General features: G+C 33.8%; 1 protein-coding gene across 12 annotated transcripts in view; it reads right to left on the reverse strand.

The window, feature by feature from the left end:
• Positions 1-22,170, reverse strand: part of PCDH7 (protocadherin 7) — a 387,317-nt gene that overhangs the window by 190,954 nt on the left and 174,193 nt on the right. For 5 of the 12 annotated variants that reach the window (XM_074349469.1, XM_074349455.1, XM_074349453.1 and 2 more), the window contains one exon: positions 14,560-14,776. The exons of 2 other annotated variants lie outside the window; for them this stretch is intronic. In XM_074349469.1, coding sequence (XP_074205570.1) covers positions 14,560-14,776 — 217 coding nt within the window. The remainder of the gene's footprint in view (positions 1-14,559; positions 14,777-22,170) is intronic. 5 more of the 12 variants (XM_074349470.1, XM_074349454.1, XM_074349482.1 and 2 more) reach the window with 2 other exon arrangements.

Below are 22,170 nucleotides of genomic sequence, written 5' to 3' on the forward strand. Positions count from 1 at the left end.
ATCTTAAATGCTAGTGCCAATTAAGTTAGCAATCCACATTTGTAGGCATATCTTTTTCTGACCACTGAAAATTTTAATAAGGCATAAAACTTGAGCAAAAGGGACTTGGGAATTCTTTTGTACAGATGATTTATATGCCCTGCAACTTGTTTATGCCAGTGATTTCAAAATTCTTTTTCAGTTTGTTTTAATGTGTTACTGTATCTAAGGAAGCTTCTTATTCTTAAGCAAGTTGGAGCAAGTTCAATAATTTAGATCAATTGATAGGCATAGTTAAAATACGCCCTGGAGAGGCAGGGGGCTTGAGTTGCAGCTAAAAATATGTGTGCCCCAGTCCCGAAATAGCTGTTTTCTAATTCAATCGTATATTATAAAAATTCTATTACTTAACACAGTCTAGTAGTATCGAAAGTAGTGATAGGGATATGGAAGTGTTTTTCTTATATTTATCCTACAATTTGAAGAATCTGAAAGAAAAATCTCTGAGTTTTTTGCTTATTTTGCTTATTTTGAAATTTTTTGCTTATTTTGAAATTTCTAACATTCCTGAGATAACATTAAAAACATTAAATAAACTGTTTAAATATCTTTTTTAATGCTTACTTTACCAAATGGTTTGCATAATTAAAAAGTGAATTGCTTTATTTCCACAATCTTTGGAAGTCATGGGACCAAACCCAGGAGCAGGCTCTTAGTTTTAATTTTCTTCTACACATGCATTATCTTATTGAGTGAGGCAAAGTCCCAACTTTGGCAGAAGGGTGCAATGAAGGGGTGTGTGTGTGTGTGTTTGGGCAGGATGAACTACCTATAAAACAGGCACAAAGAATGTAACTGTCTGGTTTAACCAGTGAATAAAATACCTGATATTAATTCTTACCCTATTTTGGCCCTCTTGTATTTCTTTAAAAAGCAATTCATTATATTGATTCTATTATATTTTTATTCTGAAGGGAAAAATATATATTATCCTCTTCCTAATTTTTGTGATACGAACATTTGACTATTCCACTTATGATCCCAGGTACCAAGTTACCAATATTTATGTCAAGCCACAATGTAGAGTAGTTCCTGATGATGAAATAAAATACTGCTTTACCCAAAATTACAGAGATGCATTGTGTTTTATAACTCATGCAAATAAAAAGAGGAACTTCCTTAATGTCTCTGAAAAGTCAGTAGAGAATGGATTAATGCTTGCCTTAGACAATAGGACAACGAGATTGGTGATTTGCTTAAAACTGCGTGATACATTAATGCTTCTGTTATATATAAAATGAAAACTAAATTTTCCTACTTAAAGAAGTTTTCAAAACAGAAATAATTACAATGGCTACAATAGGTTTTCATGAACTTTGAATGTAGTAATGCAAATACAGCCCTTTGGCGCTAAAAGCAAAAAGCAAGAATAATAAGTAATAACAGTTACTATGTATTGAACACCTAGTGATAATCAGGTAGTAACCATAATTTTACATCTCTTCTTCCCAGTTTCATCATTTAGAAAACACAGATCATATTAACTTCCTCAGAGTGATTCTATAAAGCAAATGAATATGTAGAACCCTCAGGTTAACATTACTGTACTGTAAAAGTATTTGTTTATTATTTCAATTTCTCCTTACCCTTTTATCATTTATTTTTAGATACTTAATAAGGATACTATTTCATCATCCTAGTAAGCCTTCTTGAGAGATTATCCTCTTTCTGTTCTGTTGCTCTTTTCTCTCCCATGTGTGTAAGAGCGGGAGGGAGTGAATGAATCCGTGATTCATTTGTCTCTGACATTGGAGATAGATACTTCATGATGACTTGGTCCCTTTAAAATCCCTTCAACCCTTTCTGTTTCAGTTGTATTGTAATTGGGGTGTTTTGCACTGTGATCTGAAAATTATCTCCAATACCCCATAAGAGTTGACTTATACATTTATAAACATATTTGGCTTAATTAGCAATTTAAGAGGAGACGTGGGTAAGTGCTAGGAATTGGTGCCTAATTGGCAGAGTCTATCCATGCTCTGTGATTGGCAGTCATCTTTACAAGGCTTTTCTTCCTGCCATGAATATTTGGGAGTTGACTGTAATCTCAGTCTTTTAGGAACCACTTTGCTACTGGGCACTGAATGATCTTTAATAATTATTTGATGAATATCTCTGTGAGTTACTGGTTTCTGTCATTTACTATTCCTCAACAATAAATCCAGGAAAATACGTGCAGACCTTTTAAAGCCAGAAGCCATTTAGCGGCAGAAAATAAATGTGAAACTATTCATATGTTTTCTCTGTCTATGGCTTTCACAGAATTATATTTGTAATAAATATTGGCACTTGTTCACAGCGGATAGAGAGCCATGTGCTCTTAGCCTTGGAAACCAATAAGAAATTATCGGTTTCCAAAAAAGGAGCCAAAAAACAACTTACCTTAATGGCAAAATACAAGGGAGGCCATTTTTGTAAGCAAGAAAACAATCACATGTTTGACAAATATTATGAACATTGTGGATCTGATTTAATGCGGAAAAAAAACTATAGAACCAGAAATATTTTTAAAGTATCTTTTAAAAAGTAACATAGTAAAGTAGTGGTCTGATAGAATTTTATGAAATGCTACCTACCTGAAAAATACATGTTCATGTATAGTTGTAATAATCCTTTAAGGAAGACAGGCCAGTAATTATTTTCATTATTGTCTCTATTTTACAAGTGAGTGAGATATTATGTGAGTTGATCTAGGTTGCCTTCTTGAAAATGTGATGGAGGCTGAACCAGGACTCAAACTCCTGGCATCAGTTGTTTGTAAATGTACATACTACATTATATACTACAACACAGCAGAATTAAGTTAGGTTTAAGAAAGATGTTTTAAAACTGAAAATTTGTAGAACAGACTCTTCTAAAAAAGTATCCCCAAAGGAATACAGAAACTTGATAGTCCGAATGACTCAAGCATAATGACTTTTGGTAGAGAAAATGAATTACTTGATCCTCAAAATATCATAGGTGAGGTATTACAAGGGAGAAAATGTGCATGCGATCGTGCAGTCGGGAGAGGCAAAGGAATAAGGTTATTAGAAGGATAAAATCAAGAAAAAATATGAAATCTCAGAGTCAATCTGTGGGACAGTCCTCTAATCTTCCTTCAGAAATGAAATGACTGTCAGAGGAACTCAGAACTTTTCATTAGGGTAAAGAAGAGTAATGCATTTTCCCTGCTATTTTCAAAAAAAAAAAAAAAAAAACTTAAAAAATAAAGACCAGAGGCTAAGTAATCAAGCAGAAATCTTGTACTTTGTGCCCTGAAATAAAATGTGGTTACTTGAGAAAAAACACACATGGGGACCTCTAAACCCATGGACAATTGATAGAACTAATTTAATAGCTACTTGATTCTGGGGACACAGATAATACTCAGACATGAGCTGCAAAGGAAAGGCATGTAGGTTTGATTTCACAAGCGAGGATAAAAACTGTCTGGGGCTGAAATAGGCAAGAATTAGATTTTAGATTTTCATTATTCTGGGAAAAAGAGATGAACCAATGTTGTCCAGGAAACTAAGAGTGTTTCTCAAAATTGAGCTCTCAGAGAACTAGGGAAGGCTGAATACAATTGATCAAGCTGAATAAAGGGCAATAAGCTTAAGGGGAAAAAAAAAACTGATAAAATATGGTTCTGTGTGAACACATTGCTTCCAATCACCTGTTCAAAGATGATGTATGGTTAACATTGCCTCGAACAAAGCAAAGGGAAAGAATAAGGACTGGGCCCTAAATTCAATTTTCTCAAATATTTGTGTAATTTAAAACTGAGTTTATTTTAGGTGAGAATTACCTGAGAAATTGTGACTGTATATATAATAATTTTGAAAATTCCGTATCAGTCTGGGAGATTTTTCTGATGGACAGAGTTTTTTTTTTTAAGAGTCACAGTACGTAACTCTGCCTTGTAAACGATGAACTGATGGAGAATTAATTGACTGTTTAGATAAAGCAAAGACATCTTACAACATGCACCAGAAGCAAGGAGGTAAACAAAGTCTGCGTATTTATTCAGGCCTAAAAGTGACATTGAGAAAAATCAATGACATATTTTTCAAAAGAATATGCAAAATCCTGAAGAGATAACTCCAAAGAGAAGAGAAAACAAACAAAAAACAACAATTAAAACAACACAAACACAAGTTAGAGACAGAGGACTGAATTTGGTGCCCAGTACTAAAAGAGGCCCTGAGTCTCGGGAGCCAAAACAATCTGGTTTTCTGGAGATGATCTCAGCCACTGGCAGACAGGATACAGCAGAGCTTACCCACCTCACTGGGTCTGAATACAGTTCCTCTTTACAGTCCATTCTCATCAGGCAATCTTTCAAGAGGTACACTGATTTTCCTTGGGTCTCCTTAGACAGAAAGAATATTGCCTTGGAGACAAATCAGAGGCTTTCCTATTTTTTGAATGGGATATTCTCCTGTTCAAAATTTAATAAACTAATATTCTGGCTTGACATCAGGATCTTGTAATAATGTTTAGAATTTGTCTTGGCTCTGTATGGTTCTGCATGCTGATGAAACTGACTTTGGGATCTAGAAAAAAATTTCCAGGTACCACCTCGAGACCACTCAGACAGGTAGCTTTCTCTGGGCACACCCTCCATTTCCATACATTCTATTCAGTGCTCCAGGACAACAGGGAGCACATATGCCAGGCCAAAAAAAAAAAATGACTATTTCTAGAGGTTTCTGATGAACGTATCATATGCACGACTAAATAGGAGTTGCATTTTTATTTGGAAATTATTATGTGGCAATTATTTAGATTATCTTGGGAGGGAAAAACAGTTTTATCAATATATTTAGTCCCTACTTACAATTCCTACTAAGCAACAATGAACACAGAGAAAGGAGAATACATTTATGTGACATTGATAGTTGTCCTTTCTTAGATAAAAACAACATCAAAAGTGACATCTGTGGGGCAATTCATTATCAGCAAGTCTTTGCACATAATATATTTGGAGGCAACTCTCCCCTTGCATGGTAAGCACCTTTGACACTGCATTTCTGTGGTGGTGTTCACATACAAAATACTGAAACTGGACAGTCAATGACTATACAATTTGAATCTATTTCCTGTGCAAATTCTATTTCATGATTTTCTGTTTTGAAGCATGTCTATTTGCATAATATTACTAACAACTGATAGCACTATTACAGTGTAATCACAAAAAAAAAGTTTGATGATGATGAGGACAATGTTATCAATTACTGAATCTCACTAAAAATGAAATTAGTCAGGTACTATTTTGATTTCAAGCCAGTGGGATGGACAAATGATGACCCAGTATAAAATAAAACATAGAAGTCATATAAGAGGCCAAAACTCACTTAAAAGAGTAATTACTATATTTCAAGGAAAGATCGTGAAAGCCACTACAGAAATTTCAGACTCTGTAGTACGTTCAGAAAATTTTGTAAAAATGAACAGACAAAAATCCTGAACATGACGTAGACTCATAGGCTGGTTAGAAATTCATTAAGACTGATGTGAAGGGATACAACCATGCTCTTGCCTCTGATAATGACACGATAATAGGCTTGTTGACCTGGGGAAGAAAATTCCCAAGTGTGTTTTTACACTACCTTTCCTGGCCTTCCACTTCCTCAGGTGTCTCACTTCCTTTGAATCTCCATCGGCAATGTTGGGCTCCTAGGCCATATAAATATATTCAACAATTTTTTTCAACATCTATGTGTAGGAGTCTAGGTGCATAATCCTAATTCTAAATTTCTCCTTAGCCTGCTATATTTTGTTTGGTTTTGCTTTTTATTTTTAAATGTCCTTCTCAGTCGCTTTCACGGAAACTTACTTCTCCATCATTCTCTTTTATTTCAAGATTTGTTTTCAGATTCTGTGTTGAGTATGAGCTTTTCTCCGGTGTCATATGTTTAATTGATGGTCACATCTATTCTCTAAATTCCATAATCAACAGGGTGCCAATGACTCTTATAGCTATATTTCTGCTATTTATGTCTCCTCCCAAGTTTCTGATGATACATTTTCAATAGCCTGTTAGATATCACCTGAATTTTTCGAAGATACCTTAAATCCCACGTGCCTTAATTAGGTTCATTCTCCTGGAAAGGCACTGTTCTTTCCATTTTTCCCAGGTTGGCAAACAGTACCACTGCTTTCCCAGCATCTCAGGCTGGTATCCTTGGTATCACTCACTATCCTCTTAAACTTATTCATATTTCTGCTCATCAAATCCCTACTCACCCATCCTTCAAAGCTTGGCTATGGTTTCTTATACTGGCAACTCATATCCTCCTTTGGTTCTAATAACATTTAGTGTCCTCACCTACAGCCTCTCACATCTTTACTTTTAAACATCTAACTCTGTTCATGTCATTCTCCATCACAATATTTAACATTTAGAAGGCAGGGGAGAATGTCTCATTACCTTTGAATCCTTCTGGGAATTCGCATAGAGTAAACACTCAACAAATGATCATGGAACTCCATGAATTTTCATAATACTCCAAATTCCCTGTCCATTGTATGAAATTTTAGCTCTGGCTGAGATGACCTTTTGCTACAAATGCTGGGTTGGTGAAATGCAACCTCATACTGAATAGAAACAATGTGCATAATTCAGTATAGGGCACTATGACTCTCAGGAATGCAACCTCAGAGAAGCATGCCATTCTCAGCTTATATGTGGGTCCCCCAATGACCTCACCAATGCAGATGGTAAGAATTTCAGAGCAGAAATACTCACAGACGATATATTTTGCAATAGAAATGAATGAGTGGACGATTTTTAAACAGGCCGCTGTTCTATCTTTTTATTACCGAAACATTTTAAAGCACTCATCATAGATTTCTTTTCAATAGATAGTATCAAAACTTAGTTTCTTTTGTGATTATCATATTTTTGCTGAAAATCTGTTTTAAAGGAGGCATTTAAGTTTTCATGTGTTTCAAATATTTTCTCATTTTATTAAAAAATTATATTTTCTGGACATTAATGAGAAGGCATACAAGATAATGAGATGGATGCTAAAAAGTCTACTTGCATAAATTAAGTCAAATTTATCAGAAACAAGATTTAGAAACAAAGCCACCTATTGTTTATGTTCCAGATAGAAAGGGAATGTGATAAAAAGACACATATCCATATACTTAACTTGAATCTTGAAAGTAATTACAAAAATTATATGCAACCATAACACAAAGAATGAATTGGTTTTTCAAAAAATAAGCCTAATCTAATCCAATCTACTCTAACCTAATCATCTATTTAATTTGAGTAATTCAATTGATCTTCTGGAAATAAATAATAATAACTTCAAAAGATTATTTACATGCTCTTACTAAGTTTAAAAAGCCTGATTTAAAGCACACATATTTTTACTAATTATTCATATTTATGTATAGGGAGAGAAAAGAAACATGAAATTAATCTGTAGATCAGACTTAGATTTAGCATACACTAACAAGTTGATCAATGATAAATTCTGGAGTTTTGGAACTAGTTATGTTCAGCACCAAAAACAAACAAAGAAACAATACATTGATTAGAAAAGTAAAGCAAATAATTTAACTTTATTTAGCTTAGCATGAAGCCTCTGGGCCAATATAATACTTACTTTTAAATTATGTAGAAGATGGGAAGGTAAAAAGAGAGGATATGATGCAGATAACATTTCAAGCCCTTCTTCTGGCCTAAGATATTATTTATAAAATGTAAAAATTTCAATAAGCACTTTCATAATTGTTTCATCGGTGTAATTTTCCTCTCCATTCTCTGTGCTTCATACCACCCTGAGCTTCTCTGAGGAGCTTTCTCCTTTTCAAATTATAGTGGAGTTACTTGAAATCAAGGTGTATCTCCCCAACATAAGGACCTCCACATGAAGGCAGAAGTTCTTTCTCATTCACTTCAACTTACTAAGAAAGACGTGGTCATATTGTATTTTCAATACATGGTTGTTGGATCAAAATGAACAACCACAGCTTTGCCACTAAACTAGAGGTGGGAAGGACATTATTCTGTTTTGCTTTACTTAAGAAGAGAAGGCTTTTCTTACCAAAAACAACAACAACAATAAAAACCAAACCAAAGAAACAAACAAAAACAACCTGCAATAGAAGAAGTAACAACAGTGGGTGTTTTAACCTAGAAGAGAAATATTGAGATAAAACAGTTTCTCAATAAGTGGACTGACCTCTGAGGTTGCATGCTAACTACATTTTAAGAACCAAGTTCCAGAGTTCCTTTAATCACATAGAAGTTGCTTTAGAGTGTTGTCATATTTCAGCAACATCGAGTTTTTCATACATAACTCTAGAAAAGAATCGGAGGAAGAACAGAAGTATATCCAATCTGAAAGCAAAAAAAGAATGCAAGAAACATGGGAATAATGCCTTAACTAAATAAGGAGCTAAACACAGAAGTCATTATCTAGCAAGTGTGCAGAAATTCAGATAAGCAAATGCTTTGAGAGTCTGGAGGCAACCAACCCACTAACTGACCTCCAAAGTCACTTTGGGATTTGATGAGAGCTCATTCCCTCCTCAAATGTCATAAGGGTTCAGCGGAGTGATCTAGTTTTAAAGGACCAAATTAGAATAAAAAGGGTAATATGGCCACACGTTTTATCAGTGTTAATTATTAATACTGAGATTAAAAAAGAAAGGGCTGAGAGTTCGGTAAGCATACTAATTAGATACTTTTTTTCAGCTCATTTTCCCTGTCAATGTGAGTATTTTTGCAGCAGTTTAAAGGGAAATATAAACCTGAAGAATAATGCATTCAGCTGGAAAAGTAGGTATAAAATGTAAAAACATTTAAAAAGAAAGAAAAGAATTCAGGGAGAGAATGGCTTCTTCTCACCTTGAATGACAAGAGTTGGGTTGATTTGGTGTCAGAGGATAGACTCTTTCTTTCCCCTCATTTTAGATCCTTGATATGTTTAAATGTCACTGCTCCTGAGTGTCACCCCTTGGTATCCCACAAAAATGAGAAATCGGCTGGGAAATATTCAAAGTGAGAATATTCTTAGCAGTAATTTTAGAATGCTACCTTTGTGAAACTAACATTTGATGATGCTATCTATCATGACTGACCATTGTGTTATATCCAAGCTACCTAAAGTTAATATTAATCACAATCATTTTATTATTGCTATTGAAACAATAGTAGTGAATAATTTCACCATCAACCAATATAGTAAAACTACTGGAACTCTTACTGTTTATTTATAAATTATTAGGTGCTACTATCTCACTTAGTTTCTTTCACAATCCTATTTGTTATTGGAGTAAGAGGGGCTGAGAGAGGTCAGAAAGTTATACTGCTAGTAAGAGGAGAAACCAAGATTTAACCCAATGTCATTAGATTTCAAAGTCTGTTTTTTAAATCACTACATTCCATCCACAACTTTGCCTCTTCTCTGGTAGGAAATCTTTAGATTCTTGTAGATTGTGCTGCTCATTTTATTGGAAAGCCGGAAAGCTACTGTAGCATACATCTTGATTGGCTGAGATTCTGGTTAAAAATAATCTCTATAATCACTTTCTCTCTCTAATCATTATGGAGACGTAGGAGTAAACAGGGTCCTCTGGAAGTGGGGACATGTTGACTTGTGTATACTTGGGAGGTACAGAGCCATTTCATAGATGGCTAGAAAAGTGGAAAATGTGGTCAGACGCTAGCAACTAGACATGGTGAAATGCAGAATCATAAAAATGAATCCTTTCCGAGGTATATCAGTCACTTCCCATAGAAAAAAAGTGCAGGGTATTTGTTTTGAGGCATTATGCTTATGCTATTAACAAGTATATGAGCATCTTTGGAAAGTTGGAAGAAGCAGCCTTGCTACTTAATTCAATCTAAATAAAAACAGCACAAACCAACAGTAACTAGATGAAAGTACCTTGCAAACGATTGCTGAAAATAGGGTAGGTGAGAAACAAGGAGAGAGACAGAGAGAGTCCTTTATCCCACACAAGGATATGAGTTTAGTCTCTATTCTCATGACCTTTGGTAATATATTTGATACTTCACCCAAATGTTATTTCAAATATCTTGTCATTTACTTCTGAAAGCAAGGTAAAAAGTCCATGATGGATACAAAATGGAGTCATGGTAAACTGCACCAAGTTTTAACCTTCAAGAACAATGTGCTCTAAACACTAAAGCAAGTAGAGTGAGGAGAAAAAAATAAAACAAGCAAGAAAGTTTGGAAGTGGGAAATTCGAAACTATCAGAGTATATAACTGAAAATTGTCTTTTAAGTATTAGAGAAAATCGAGAGGCATAAAATTTATTAGATATTTAGAATGGCTAAGTTTCTGATTATTCAACTTTTTAAAACCACCTACCTTATGGATCAACTGCTATTTTCTTATTTTAATTTATTTCTATGTTATACTATTTGTAAGTTCATCTAGAGGAAAATACATATTTTGTTCACATTTTGTTCACTCACTGTGAACAAAGTTTACACTATCAAGGAAGACGGTAAATGCACTTATTCTGTTGTGAGATCATTTCATCATAATTAATGGTTTTGAGGGCACTGTGCCCAGAGCCAGATCAGACCTATAGATGCCTCTTGCATAGTATAGTCTGGGATGGCTCCAAAACTGTCTCCCATCCCGATCTGCTCTTGGGCCAACCTTTCCACCTACCTGGCCGGAAATCACACCATTTGACCCAATTCAGTTCTTTGGCTTATGTAATACATGCATTACCTGCATGCATTTAGAAGGCACAACTTCTGCTTTGCCTGTATTACTACGTATTATCAAATTCACTCACCATCTCACTAAGAGACCCAAAGGTTTCTTTCTGTTCAGGAGAATAAGATATATTAAAAAAGAAAAAAAAAACTGAGTGTAAGGAAAGAATTGCAGCTTATCGGATCTGGGTATGATTTTAAACTTAATTTAGTTAATTACCTTACAGATGATTAGAAACAGACTCAGAAGGAGTTAGTGACCTACCCAATACTAAATGAAAATTGGGATCAGAGGTCAAGTGGGGTGTTTTCTATATTGAAATTGCTAAACACATCATATGATCAAGTGACACACAGTAAAAACAAACTAGCCTTGCAAATATGACTCGGGGGACTTTGAGAAGAATAAGTAGATGATGGCATGAGGCAGGGGTCAAAACAAATACTTACAATAGACTCATAAACACCGCTCCAAGAGAAAGTTTGAAGACTACTGCAAAATTAAGAGGACAAGCTTTTGCATAGTCAATGGTTGCCCTTACTGTGTTGTTGCTTTTAAGCTTTAATTTGGTTTTTACTTGAATTATCCACTTATTTTATCATTATCAAATATTTTTTCATCACTCAACTTTCTACCATGTACTCTATATTTTCAAATATTTCATACCACTAAATGTATTTTAATGAAATAACAAATAACCATTTTCCGCAATCTTATCAAAGGATCAACATGAAATAATCACAATATTGATAATAATTAAACCAAAGAAAAATATATCAGTGATCTTTTTCATTAATAAATGTATATAATTCATTAGAGTTTTCTTAAAATGTTTTTAAATAGTATAATTTTCATTATGCCTTTCCAGAGACCCATGGGCTGTAAGAACCCAAATTTGGAATTATCAAAATGTTGGGTCTCACTTTGATTACTACATTCAGGCTTCAAAAAATTATATTTATCCTTACACTATATTCTTTTACCTAAGCTAATAAGAAAATAAAACCTCATTCATCATTTGGCACTCCTATAAGCTGGAATATAGGATAAAACTTGTTATAAAGAGAATTAACCCATAAGCCTTCTTTATAAAATTTTATTACGCTGAAGTATAGAAGGCAGATAAAAGCTTTTGTAAAACAAAGTGCATTTCACTGCCTATGTACTGAAGTTTTCTTGTGTTTTAGTTATTTCCTTATTATAGCATCTGTAGTGATTTATTATTATTATAAACAATTTATTTTTATCATTCACTGTCCCAATTTATACTCAGTTCACATCATCATACTAGAATGTTATAAAGCTATTGCACTGGAAATTATCTTCTAAAGTTTACAACAAAAGTTAATCCTAAAAAATTAGTTATAACTGCATTGTTTCACATAGGTTAAAATTCAAGAAAAATATTTGAGGTAATAATTACGAACCAGGACAGCATCCAAAATGGTATTTTCAGGGAAAATCCAATACAAATCCTGATTAAAACTTAACCAAGCAAAACACTGCAGATTACCTGGATTCCAATTAAATGTGACAAATGAAAATTTGACAGGTTTCAATTCCAATTCTATTTATGTCAGAATAATCCATTAATGTTGAAGATGAAATTACCAGAATTCAAGCAACACAATTGCACTTTACGGTTAGACAGTAGTCTGAAATCTTGAACCCAACAAAACTCTTACTCAAATGTCAACTGCTACATTTGGATCACCCAAGTGAATCATGTCTCCTTCTGTCATTACCTATAGAGCAGGGCTAACATAATCACAGCTAGCGGATGACAATTGGTTATATAAACACTGAATTTCAAGTGTCAGTCACATAAAGTCAGAAAAAAATCAGTTACATTATGTTCCTTGGCTGTTGACAAGCCTGAAAGCATGGTTATAAAAAAAAAAAAAACTGTAAGTCTTCTTTGGGAAATGTTTTCTCAGTAAACTTTCTAGTCTCTTAACAAGCTCACCTGTTAAGTTTTCCATGACATGTATGTTTCCTAAAAGGTAACTGCTATGTGTTTGTCATATATCATTGTGCTTATTATTCATTATTTCTTATTTTAATGGCGTTGAATCTTTTTAAACTCAAAAAAGAAAATAACATTAAAATGGGATTATAATGCCAATGATAGCTGATATCTAAAAAATAAAGACTTACTTGTACTTTATTAATAGCAATACAAGTACTTTTTAAAATACAAATAAGTGATATGATATTATCAAAAGGTAACACAGATATTGCAAAGCACTTAAAGTAAATTAATCCTGCCTTCCTAGGGGCTTGTGTATGTGTGTGTGGGTGTGGGTATGTGTGTGTGTGAATACAAAACATTATTACAGTATTCTTAATTTAACTTTTACTTTTGTGCAAAGCATTTCAAACATATTTGCCTGAAATATACATTTATCAGCACTGTAATTCATACTAAATTTTTTACTTATTTAAAAAATACGAAAAAATGTTAACTTTTAAAAACCATATCAAATTCCCATCCACATAAACACACACTGCCATACACACAGATAAGCATGCCTTTACAGCCATAAGGCAAAATGCCATTTAAACTCTGGATGATTAATCAAGAGGGGTGTCAATCATCAGACCCCAATATCATATCTTCTCACCAAGATATGATAATGTGGAAAAATAATTATTTAGCATGATTTAGTTTAGCAATCATTGCACTTGGGGTCATTTATGATATATTACTCTCTAATGTTGGATTTTGATATTCACAGGTAAACTTCCAGAAAAAAATCAGACTTTCTCCTGCATTAATATGCTCTATTTGCATATTATCACTCAAGAAACTGGTATACAACAAAAAGTTAAAACGTCTTGTTTCAGTTGGAGGATGGAATGGTGAAAGACATAGATTTGTTTCAAGGTTTCATTAGAGATAAAATGTGTGTGACTCCTTTCCTTCCCCTACATATAGCCAAATCTCTTTTTATATATGAAATAATAATAAAGTTAGTAAGACTCTATCATTCCATTATTGGACACAGATCTATTCTCAGGCATTTATTTATAACCTGAAATAAAAAAAAAACCATCTAATTGTCTTTGGGAAAATAACAAATGTGAAAAGCTTTGTGAGTACTGCTTGCAGTCTAACTGCACAACTTAAAGGAAAGTGCACGTAAGGTCAATTGGAACTATGAGAACCATCTCACAACAGGACAGGAACAGAGAGAACTCTAGTTTTCTTTCTTCCCTTTCCCTCGCACAAAAATGAGAAAAACCTTACAATTAAATGAGAAAGGAGTACAAATAGCATTTACGATATATTTTGGAGAGTAAGATAATACTGTTCTCCTTCTTTGACTCCATTTCAGCTAGCACTTGAAAGGAGAGGTTTGAAAATGCTTCTTTAAATCCCTTGGAGAAGAAAGATCGGAGAATATGTGTTTATTGTCATTGTCTCTTACTAAGACTGGACGATTGCATTTGAAGAAATAGTTGCATGACAAAAATGAATCAAAGAAAACAATTACACGAGACCTTTCTCAGTGGCTACTGTTTAGATACTCTGCACTCATTTAGGTTTTTTTTCATAATAGGTACTACTCTGATTTCTTTGAAAATGTGTTTATTTCTGATAGGTGGTTTTAAAATGATGGTGCGAGTTTGGTGAATTTCATCTAGAGAGTTACGTTCCTTTATTTGGTGTTTCTGTACTTTAGCAAATGTTTGTTATTTCCAAGAGAATCGGTTCAGTGTCAGCTATTTTAGCTTGGTTTTAGACTGACCTTCGCGAGTCTACTTACTACGGCTCACTAGCGTGATTATGTGTGTGGATGTTGTGTTTGCCCCTACCATTTTCCATATGCTCTGCCTCACCAACACTGCCATCCGGCGTGGTCCTTTCATAGTTGTCCTCTGGGAGTGGAAGGGCACCCAGTCTTGGCCCTGATGAACTCTTACTGCTTGGTGTTTCTGACTCCTCCAGCCCGCTGTCATAGCAACTCTGCAGTGACCCCTGATGTGGGTCCTGAGGCTGACTCACAACAGAAAACGTCACTCTACGAAATGGCTGTAAAAGAAAAGAGTCTGAATGTCACTAAGACAGAAGATTGTCAATGATCTCATTTAAAAAACACATAAATTACATACATTAAGGTCTACTGACAACTAATTCAATACAAAATGGTTAGTATATATTGAAATCTATTTGGTTAACTCAGTATTATCTGAAGAAATGTCTAGAGCTTAGATTTTTATTTATGGAAAAACTGAAAATTCCTTTTTCGAAACAGATAAGAAAACAGCAATGTCACTAAAACACACATTGAAATCTGATATGTTAGTTCCACATAGTCAACATTTTTCTATTCTGTAGTCTTCACTTCATATACGTTTTTCACAAATAGACTCCTTATAAAAACAAGGGTCAGGGATTTTGGAAAACAATAAATATAGAACTAATCCATTGTAAGAAGACTTCATTTTTAAATTCTTTGTCCATACAGCATATGGTTTAAAACTGAGTGTTCTGGCAGTTGACTTAAACTATTAAAGGTACAGCTGAGAAATAGGAATTTAGATGCAGTGCTAGGAAATCAGAATTTAGTTCTTACTTCATCCATATAAAAAAATATTGTCTATTGACCTTGAAAAAGTAAGGATAGTAATGAAATAATAGATAAAAGTTTCCTTAACTAGGGAATTGAAAATAAAGTTTAAAAATTTAATTTTATGTGCTTACTATGACTGTTTTCAGTTTATTCCAAAAAAGTAACATCACGTACAGTCTTTAAGTCATATTTGAAAAGTCCTGCAAAACTTTACCCAATTGAACCTCACAATCTACTATGTTACAGCTTTGGCTGAATGCAATACTTGCTATGTATGGAACTTACAGATTATTATAACTACAAAATAAAGCAAAAATACTTTAGGCTCATTAAGGGAACAAATTAATGTCATGTATTAACAGGGCTACATACACGTAATATTTGGGAAAGAACAACATAAAAAGGTTCCGTAATATCTGTCTGAGATTATTCTCGGCAATAGTTGATTCCATTAAGCTCTTATATGATTTGAAAGTGGCATAAATGTACAGATTTGTAAACCTATAACTAAGACTAGCTCTTTCTAATATAAAATATAAAACTAATATTACCAGAATGGTGAGAAAGGTAAAGAACCCTTCTGTACTTTTATAACGTGAATATTTGCAGTACAAATCACTTATCATAACTGGGAATTTTTTAATGTTAAGAATTAAAATGTTAAGGATTATCTACATGATAGGTTGTTAAGGGGAAAGCTAAAAGGAAAGGTCACACTTCCCCTAAATTTATAAAATGGCTTTACTAAAGACAAATGCATGCTTCCACAATTCTTCCCTTTATTTTGTCTCAGACAGAAGATTGATCAGGAATATTGTCCATTGTTTGAGTTTCTAATCCAGTACCTCTCCCTCCATGTACATATTTAGAGTGTGCAGTCTTTATAAAATCTTCTTTTTCATTTCATTCAAAATCAAACTTTTAGAAATGCTAAATTCTATTGGAAAAGGAAAACATTTGAATCACATTCTCTTCTTTACAACGTTTTGCTGAATTGGAACTACAGTATTTTAAAGCAATTACAAAATATTTCTAGTACCATCAGCATACACACCATGGGCCCATATTTACTAGTAACACAATTTCTAGAAACATTATCCTTGTTTCACTAATAATTCTCATATTTATTTACAGCAGTATGACTGTAATATTTTACCTTATTTCTTAATAAATATAGAAATCAGTTTGTATTTACCATGCTTTATCTCATGTGTGCATATTTTCTTTTTTTTTTTTTCCATTTATCACTCCCAACTGACAGCTAACTACCTGTGAATTACTTTATGTTCAGTCTCACCTCAGAAGTGAGACCACTGACAGGCTCCTAAAACCACTGTTGTGCATACAGAAGATGCTCAGCGAATACTGCTGAACAATAACATTTTAATGACAATGTTGAATTTAGGAAAGAATGCGAAGGTCAGAAAGACATATTATCACTTCAAGACATAGCAATGGATTAAAAAATATATATAAAGAGAAAGGAGGGTCAAAGGCTATTCTTAATTCTATTGTAATGTTTCTCAAGTATTTTAGACTCAGTCCGCTAATTCAAGAAGAAAGTACAAAATGAATACAGAAATTACACTAATAAAGTGGAAATAAGAAATTTTAAGAGATAATGTTCCAGTGTGACATAAAAATAGAAAAGAGGGTGATGTTTGAATGAAGGTGGTAATCTCAGAATCTGTGCTCAAATACTGGTTCTGCCAAAAGTAATGACAGAATAGCAGGGACGGGTAATCAGCTATGTTTGCAATGAAGAATGTCAAAAATAAAATAATTATTTTTCTAGAATGTATTATACAATAGCTACTATAAATCAGTGCATTTTATTTGCTTGATTCCCTGCTTTATTTTGACAGTGACTATTTAAATCTCCATAAATTATTGTAGGTTACATGTTACATTTAATGTTGGAAGGAAAATGTAATTTTAAAACACTAAGAACTATATATATATACACTAGCAAATGCTTAAGGTCATTAATACTTCCTTTTAGCAAAAAAATGGTTTTTCATTTAAAACAATATCTAAATGAATGGAAAATGATTCACAATAAAAATCTAAAATAAAGAATATCACACAATGGATCATAAAATACCCCATCCAACATTTTTATCTGCATTTGAAAATATTCCATTAGACTTCTACATAAAATTTCAACATTACGTTACTATCTCTTAAACTCTATTTTGATAATTTTGAATACATAAAATTCTTGTGGCAAACTATTTAAGTTGGTAATGTGAAACAAAGTAGTACAAAATTCTGAATTATGAAAGAGAACCCATTAATGCAAGAATTAAGCTTTAATTCTAATAGTAAATCAGACACGTAGATTTAGATAGGTTGATATAATAGACAGACAGATAAGCAGATATATAAACATTTATACACTTTTCCTCAGCATCAGCAGGTTGGGTCTGTTGAGAAGATATGTTATATGGCAGAAGTTATGATATAGGATTCATATTATTTATATAGTCTGGATAATATTGACTACACTGGAAATGTGAGCAATGTGTTAAAAGCTCTGTGACAGACTGAATGAGTCTGTACTATATATGTAACTGTCACTTTGTTAATGACTGATACTCTGATGTAGAGTGGTTTAAGTGGTGATTCCTAAACTTAGATGTGCCAAATAACTTATGACAACACAATGCCAATGTCTGGCCTTCACTTAAACCCAATGAATCAGTGTTCAGGGTTGGACTGGATATTAGAAGTTTGTAAGATCTCTCCAGAGGTGATGAAGAGGCATAGAGAAAAAGCATAAACTCAACAATTGAAAGAACATTTGGAAAGAGGTCAAAAAGAACAAACTGCTCCAGGAAACCAGCTGGTCCTCTAAGTGTCCATAGCGTTTCCCTGGAGAGTCAGTACAATCATGGTTCTATCCTGAGATGCAAAAGTATGAACATGAAGACATCTAGTGACCTGAGACATCTGAGATTTCCATTTTTCTCTCTAGAGTGAAGAATGACTTTATGTCCTACAAAGGCAACCTAGTCTACTCGACATAAGAAAAAGCAGAAAAACTTGAAGGAGAGTGTCAGCTTTCCCGTAGGTTTTTTTTTTTTTAAACTATGAAAATGTGCTTGAAAATTGAATAAGTAGTGCAAGAAAGAGGTCTCTAAGAAAGCTGTTCCAAAAAATTGTGAGTGGAACATGTGTGAGAATTATAAACAATAGGGAGTGAAAATCAAAGATTTTATTTAGGCAAATAAATGATCTAATTAAAGGGAGGAGATTGAAGACATGATCTGATCATTCTCAGCAAAACGGGAGGAACAAGAAATGTTGAAGGCAGAGGATTATTCTGAGAAAGAAGGAATTATGGGAAACAGCACTAAGAATAGGCAGCGAGGCCATTATAAAGTGAGCTTGTGTGGTTGACTGGATTTCGTCATTATTTCACTGTACCTACATTTGTTTCCTCCCATTATGTCCCAGGGTTTTCAGGATGACACATTGAAGAAACTCAAATCTTATAGGTATATAAAAACAGACAAAATATAATATTATTTAAGTTTCCTTTAATAAAATAAAGGTACAAAAAATGCCATGAAATCTGCTGGGGAATTTAGGGCAGGCACTGCAGAGGAGGAGTTTCTGGGTTGAGATCTCAAAAATGATTTTGATAAATAATATACATTTGAGGACCAGTTATAGATTCCATATTGGGGGCCAGCAGCAAAGGATAAAAAATATGGTGAATAAGAAAAGTAGGTCACTTTTGAAATTCAGAAGCCAAGGAAGGTGGTAATTTCTAGAAAAACAGAATAAAGTTTTATGTGAACCAAAGCATCAGAGATGTGGAGAAGAATGCTGATCACCTTATGTCCATTCGGTTCATCCATTAGAAGGTCACTTGTGCTATAAAATCTCTAAGCTTTGGGGAACCACGCAAGGAGATAAAAATCAAAGGAAGTAAAAGACCCACTTGTAAATATATAGAGAAAGTGGGGATAGACTACTAATTTTTAAAATATGGCATAAGAGAGAGAGAGGGTGGCAGTTAAAAGAAAAAAAAAAAGATTTGTGTAAAATCTTTTATTTATGGACTTTCTGTCTTTCTTCACTATTATTGAAAAAAAAATTTGCTTTAAGGTAAATATTTGAGGATGCAAGCAAAGAAGGGCAAGTAAAAACATGCCTGATAATCTAAGCTTGTTGGGAATGAAAGAAATCAGAGACCAGAAGCAAACTAACTAAAATTAAGAGAGGACTGAAATTTTAAATAGAATCACAAAGGCAAAGTCAATAGTGAAACATGTTGAGAAGCTGCATGTACTGTTTGTGTGTGTTCATGTGTATATGTGTTTAACGATTAAAATGAGAAAACAATGTTACATTAGAAATAACAGAAAATAAAGATTCTATTCCAAGCAGCATTATAGATTCCCCATTGACCTCAGATAAGTTAGCTGACCTTTGGTTCTTGTGCCTTAGGCTCGGGGTCTGCCAAATGCAGAAAATAATATCTACCCCGTCCTAACTTAAATTCTCTGAGAAATAATGAGGTAGTTTATAAAAAGAGCCTTAAGCTCCCTCAAAGACATATACTATAAAAGGTATTATACCTCAGGCCACAGCTATGTAACTAGACCTATCTCCTATTATGTTTTAGATTTTTTTTAAAGAAAATATAGAGCTGACCCAGTAATTTACAAAGTTTCTAAATAGAATTTTTAAAATTCATGATATTTCAAACCTAATTCTATTCACGTATTGTTTTTATTTTTCTAAATGCAAATCATTTGTGAAACAAGCATGTACATACAATAACACTCAAATTTTTCAAGAACGATTGAAATCTAATCTTTTATTAACCATGTGTGTTTCTATACTCAATTATTTGAGAATGACATTCATCAATTATTTTTTGTTTCCATTATGACACACTGGAGACTTTCACTTGAAGATATACATACATTCAAAGGTAACTCTGGGTAATACGTAGTCCCTGGGGCGTGGGGTGCTACTCCATCGTCATGCCAGGTCCCAGATGAGAAAATGCATTAGAGTTGATTTTGCTTTAAACTACCATAGACTGGGACCCAGTGTTCTCCGTTCTTTATATAACTTTATCCACTTTAGAAATCCAGAGGGCACACTGGAATGGGGCACAAGTGCAAAGGGGGAGGTCCTCTACCTTCTGTGCTTGCCCTCATGATATGGGGGTCCAGAAGGACTGCTGCCTCTTCCTACCCTCCCCTCCTCATCAGAAATTCTGGTGAGCCCAAGGTGAGGGATGTGTAATCGCCATGACCATTTCCACATGAAATTAACCTCATGGCCTTGAAAGGACAAACATGGCAAATAAGAATGAAGTTGGGTGCTGTGGGGTGGACGATGTAATGTATTCAACAAATGTATTTACTTATTAATATCTCGGAGTTTTTAATTTGGAGACTGGGAACAGAAGCTAAGATGGGATATTGGTAAACTTGGGATCAAGAGAAAGACAGCCCGCTTGGAAGAAGAGGGAATTTAGAACATGTCTGGATGACACAAGGTTGGTGTTCTGGTGACATTATTGCAAGGGGTAAGGCATTCATGAAGGGGAAAGGTGGTGAGCATTTGTCTCATTCTTCTTTCTTATAAAATTGTCTTTCCATAATTGATAATGTGGATTACAAAACAGTAAACCTAAATCCAGGCAGTCTAGTAGGTTTAGAGGTCACATAAATTATCACAACTTCTACTTCAAATATGGACTAGCAGCTGCATCTCAACCTGGATTCAGAGGATTCAAAGAAAGTTAAGTCTGTACATTTCAAATTCATTAGAGGACTGGAACAATTTTATAAAAAGGTTTTTTTTAATACCTAGAAAGCTGATGACAAATTGTACTTGTATGTGCAAGTATGATAACTGCCTTTTTCTTATCTTGCAGATTCATTTTTAAATTGCTTTTTTAAAATTTTAGAGAACTATATAACCACCCTCCTTTTTTTGAAAATACTGATATGATAACACTATTTATAATCTGCACCTTTGGAAATTAATCCTGAAATTAATGATAGTATGTTATTCTGATTTCAGAATTCGATCATTATCAAATATGTATAACAGGGGCAACCTATTAAAAAAAAAATCCCTGTCACCAAGTTTACTTATAGTTTCTAAGAAAAGCAATAAGGACCAGATGCATATTCAAAAATACATGAATAATAATAAAAACTTTATTTTATCCATTCTTAATTGTTAGATTGATTAAAAGGTAACCATCCCACCATAAAAGCAAATATTAAGTTCCATAATCCGAAATATTTTAAAGTATTGGCCCTCCATCGACATCAGCAAAATCTCCTAAGTTACCACCTGCCCAATGATAATGGACTGCTTTCTTTGTTAGGGCAGTGGCCAATTTTTGAAAAAGGAAAAGAAAAGAGGTGAACTTCAGGAGTATCTTATTATACACACTACTTGGAGTAAAGAAGAAAACGAACATCAGGGTAAGAATGCAGAAATGTCCCCCTTGGAGTCCATTTCTTACAACTTTGTGACGACCCTGCCTTTATGAGGATTTCGTTTGCAGGAAGTTAGAGCCCTAAGGATGCTTCTGGAAAGAACTTCGGGTTAAATCTCTTTCCCTGTTGAATGCTGCTCTGTGTCTTACAGACAACTTTATGGAGGACTTTAAATTTGCACCTTCCTTTTTAGTTTCAATAGTTTCTCCATAAATTGTCTCTTTATCTGGAACTCACATATAGTTGTCTCCGTCACATCAATTATTTCTGAATGGGCTGAAAGGCTTTTTTAGTTTTTGCAATTCACTTAGTTACGTCCATCAGACAGACTTCTAATGACTCTTTTTGTCAGTCATAAAGCACTGAAACAG

Source organism: Camelus bactrianus, chromosome 2 (assembly GCF_048773025.1).
Source record: "Camelus bactrianus isolate YW-2024 breed Bactrian camel chromosome 2, ASM4877302v1, whole genome shotgun sequence".
Lineage (NCBI taxonomy): Eukaryota > Metazoa > Chordata > Mammalia > Artiodactyla > Camelidae > Camelus > Camelus bactrianus.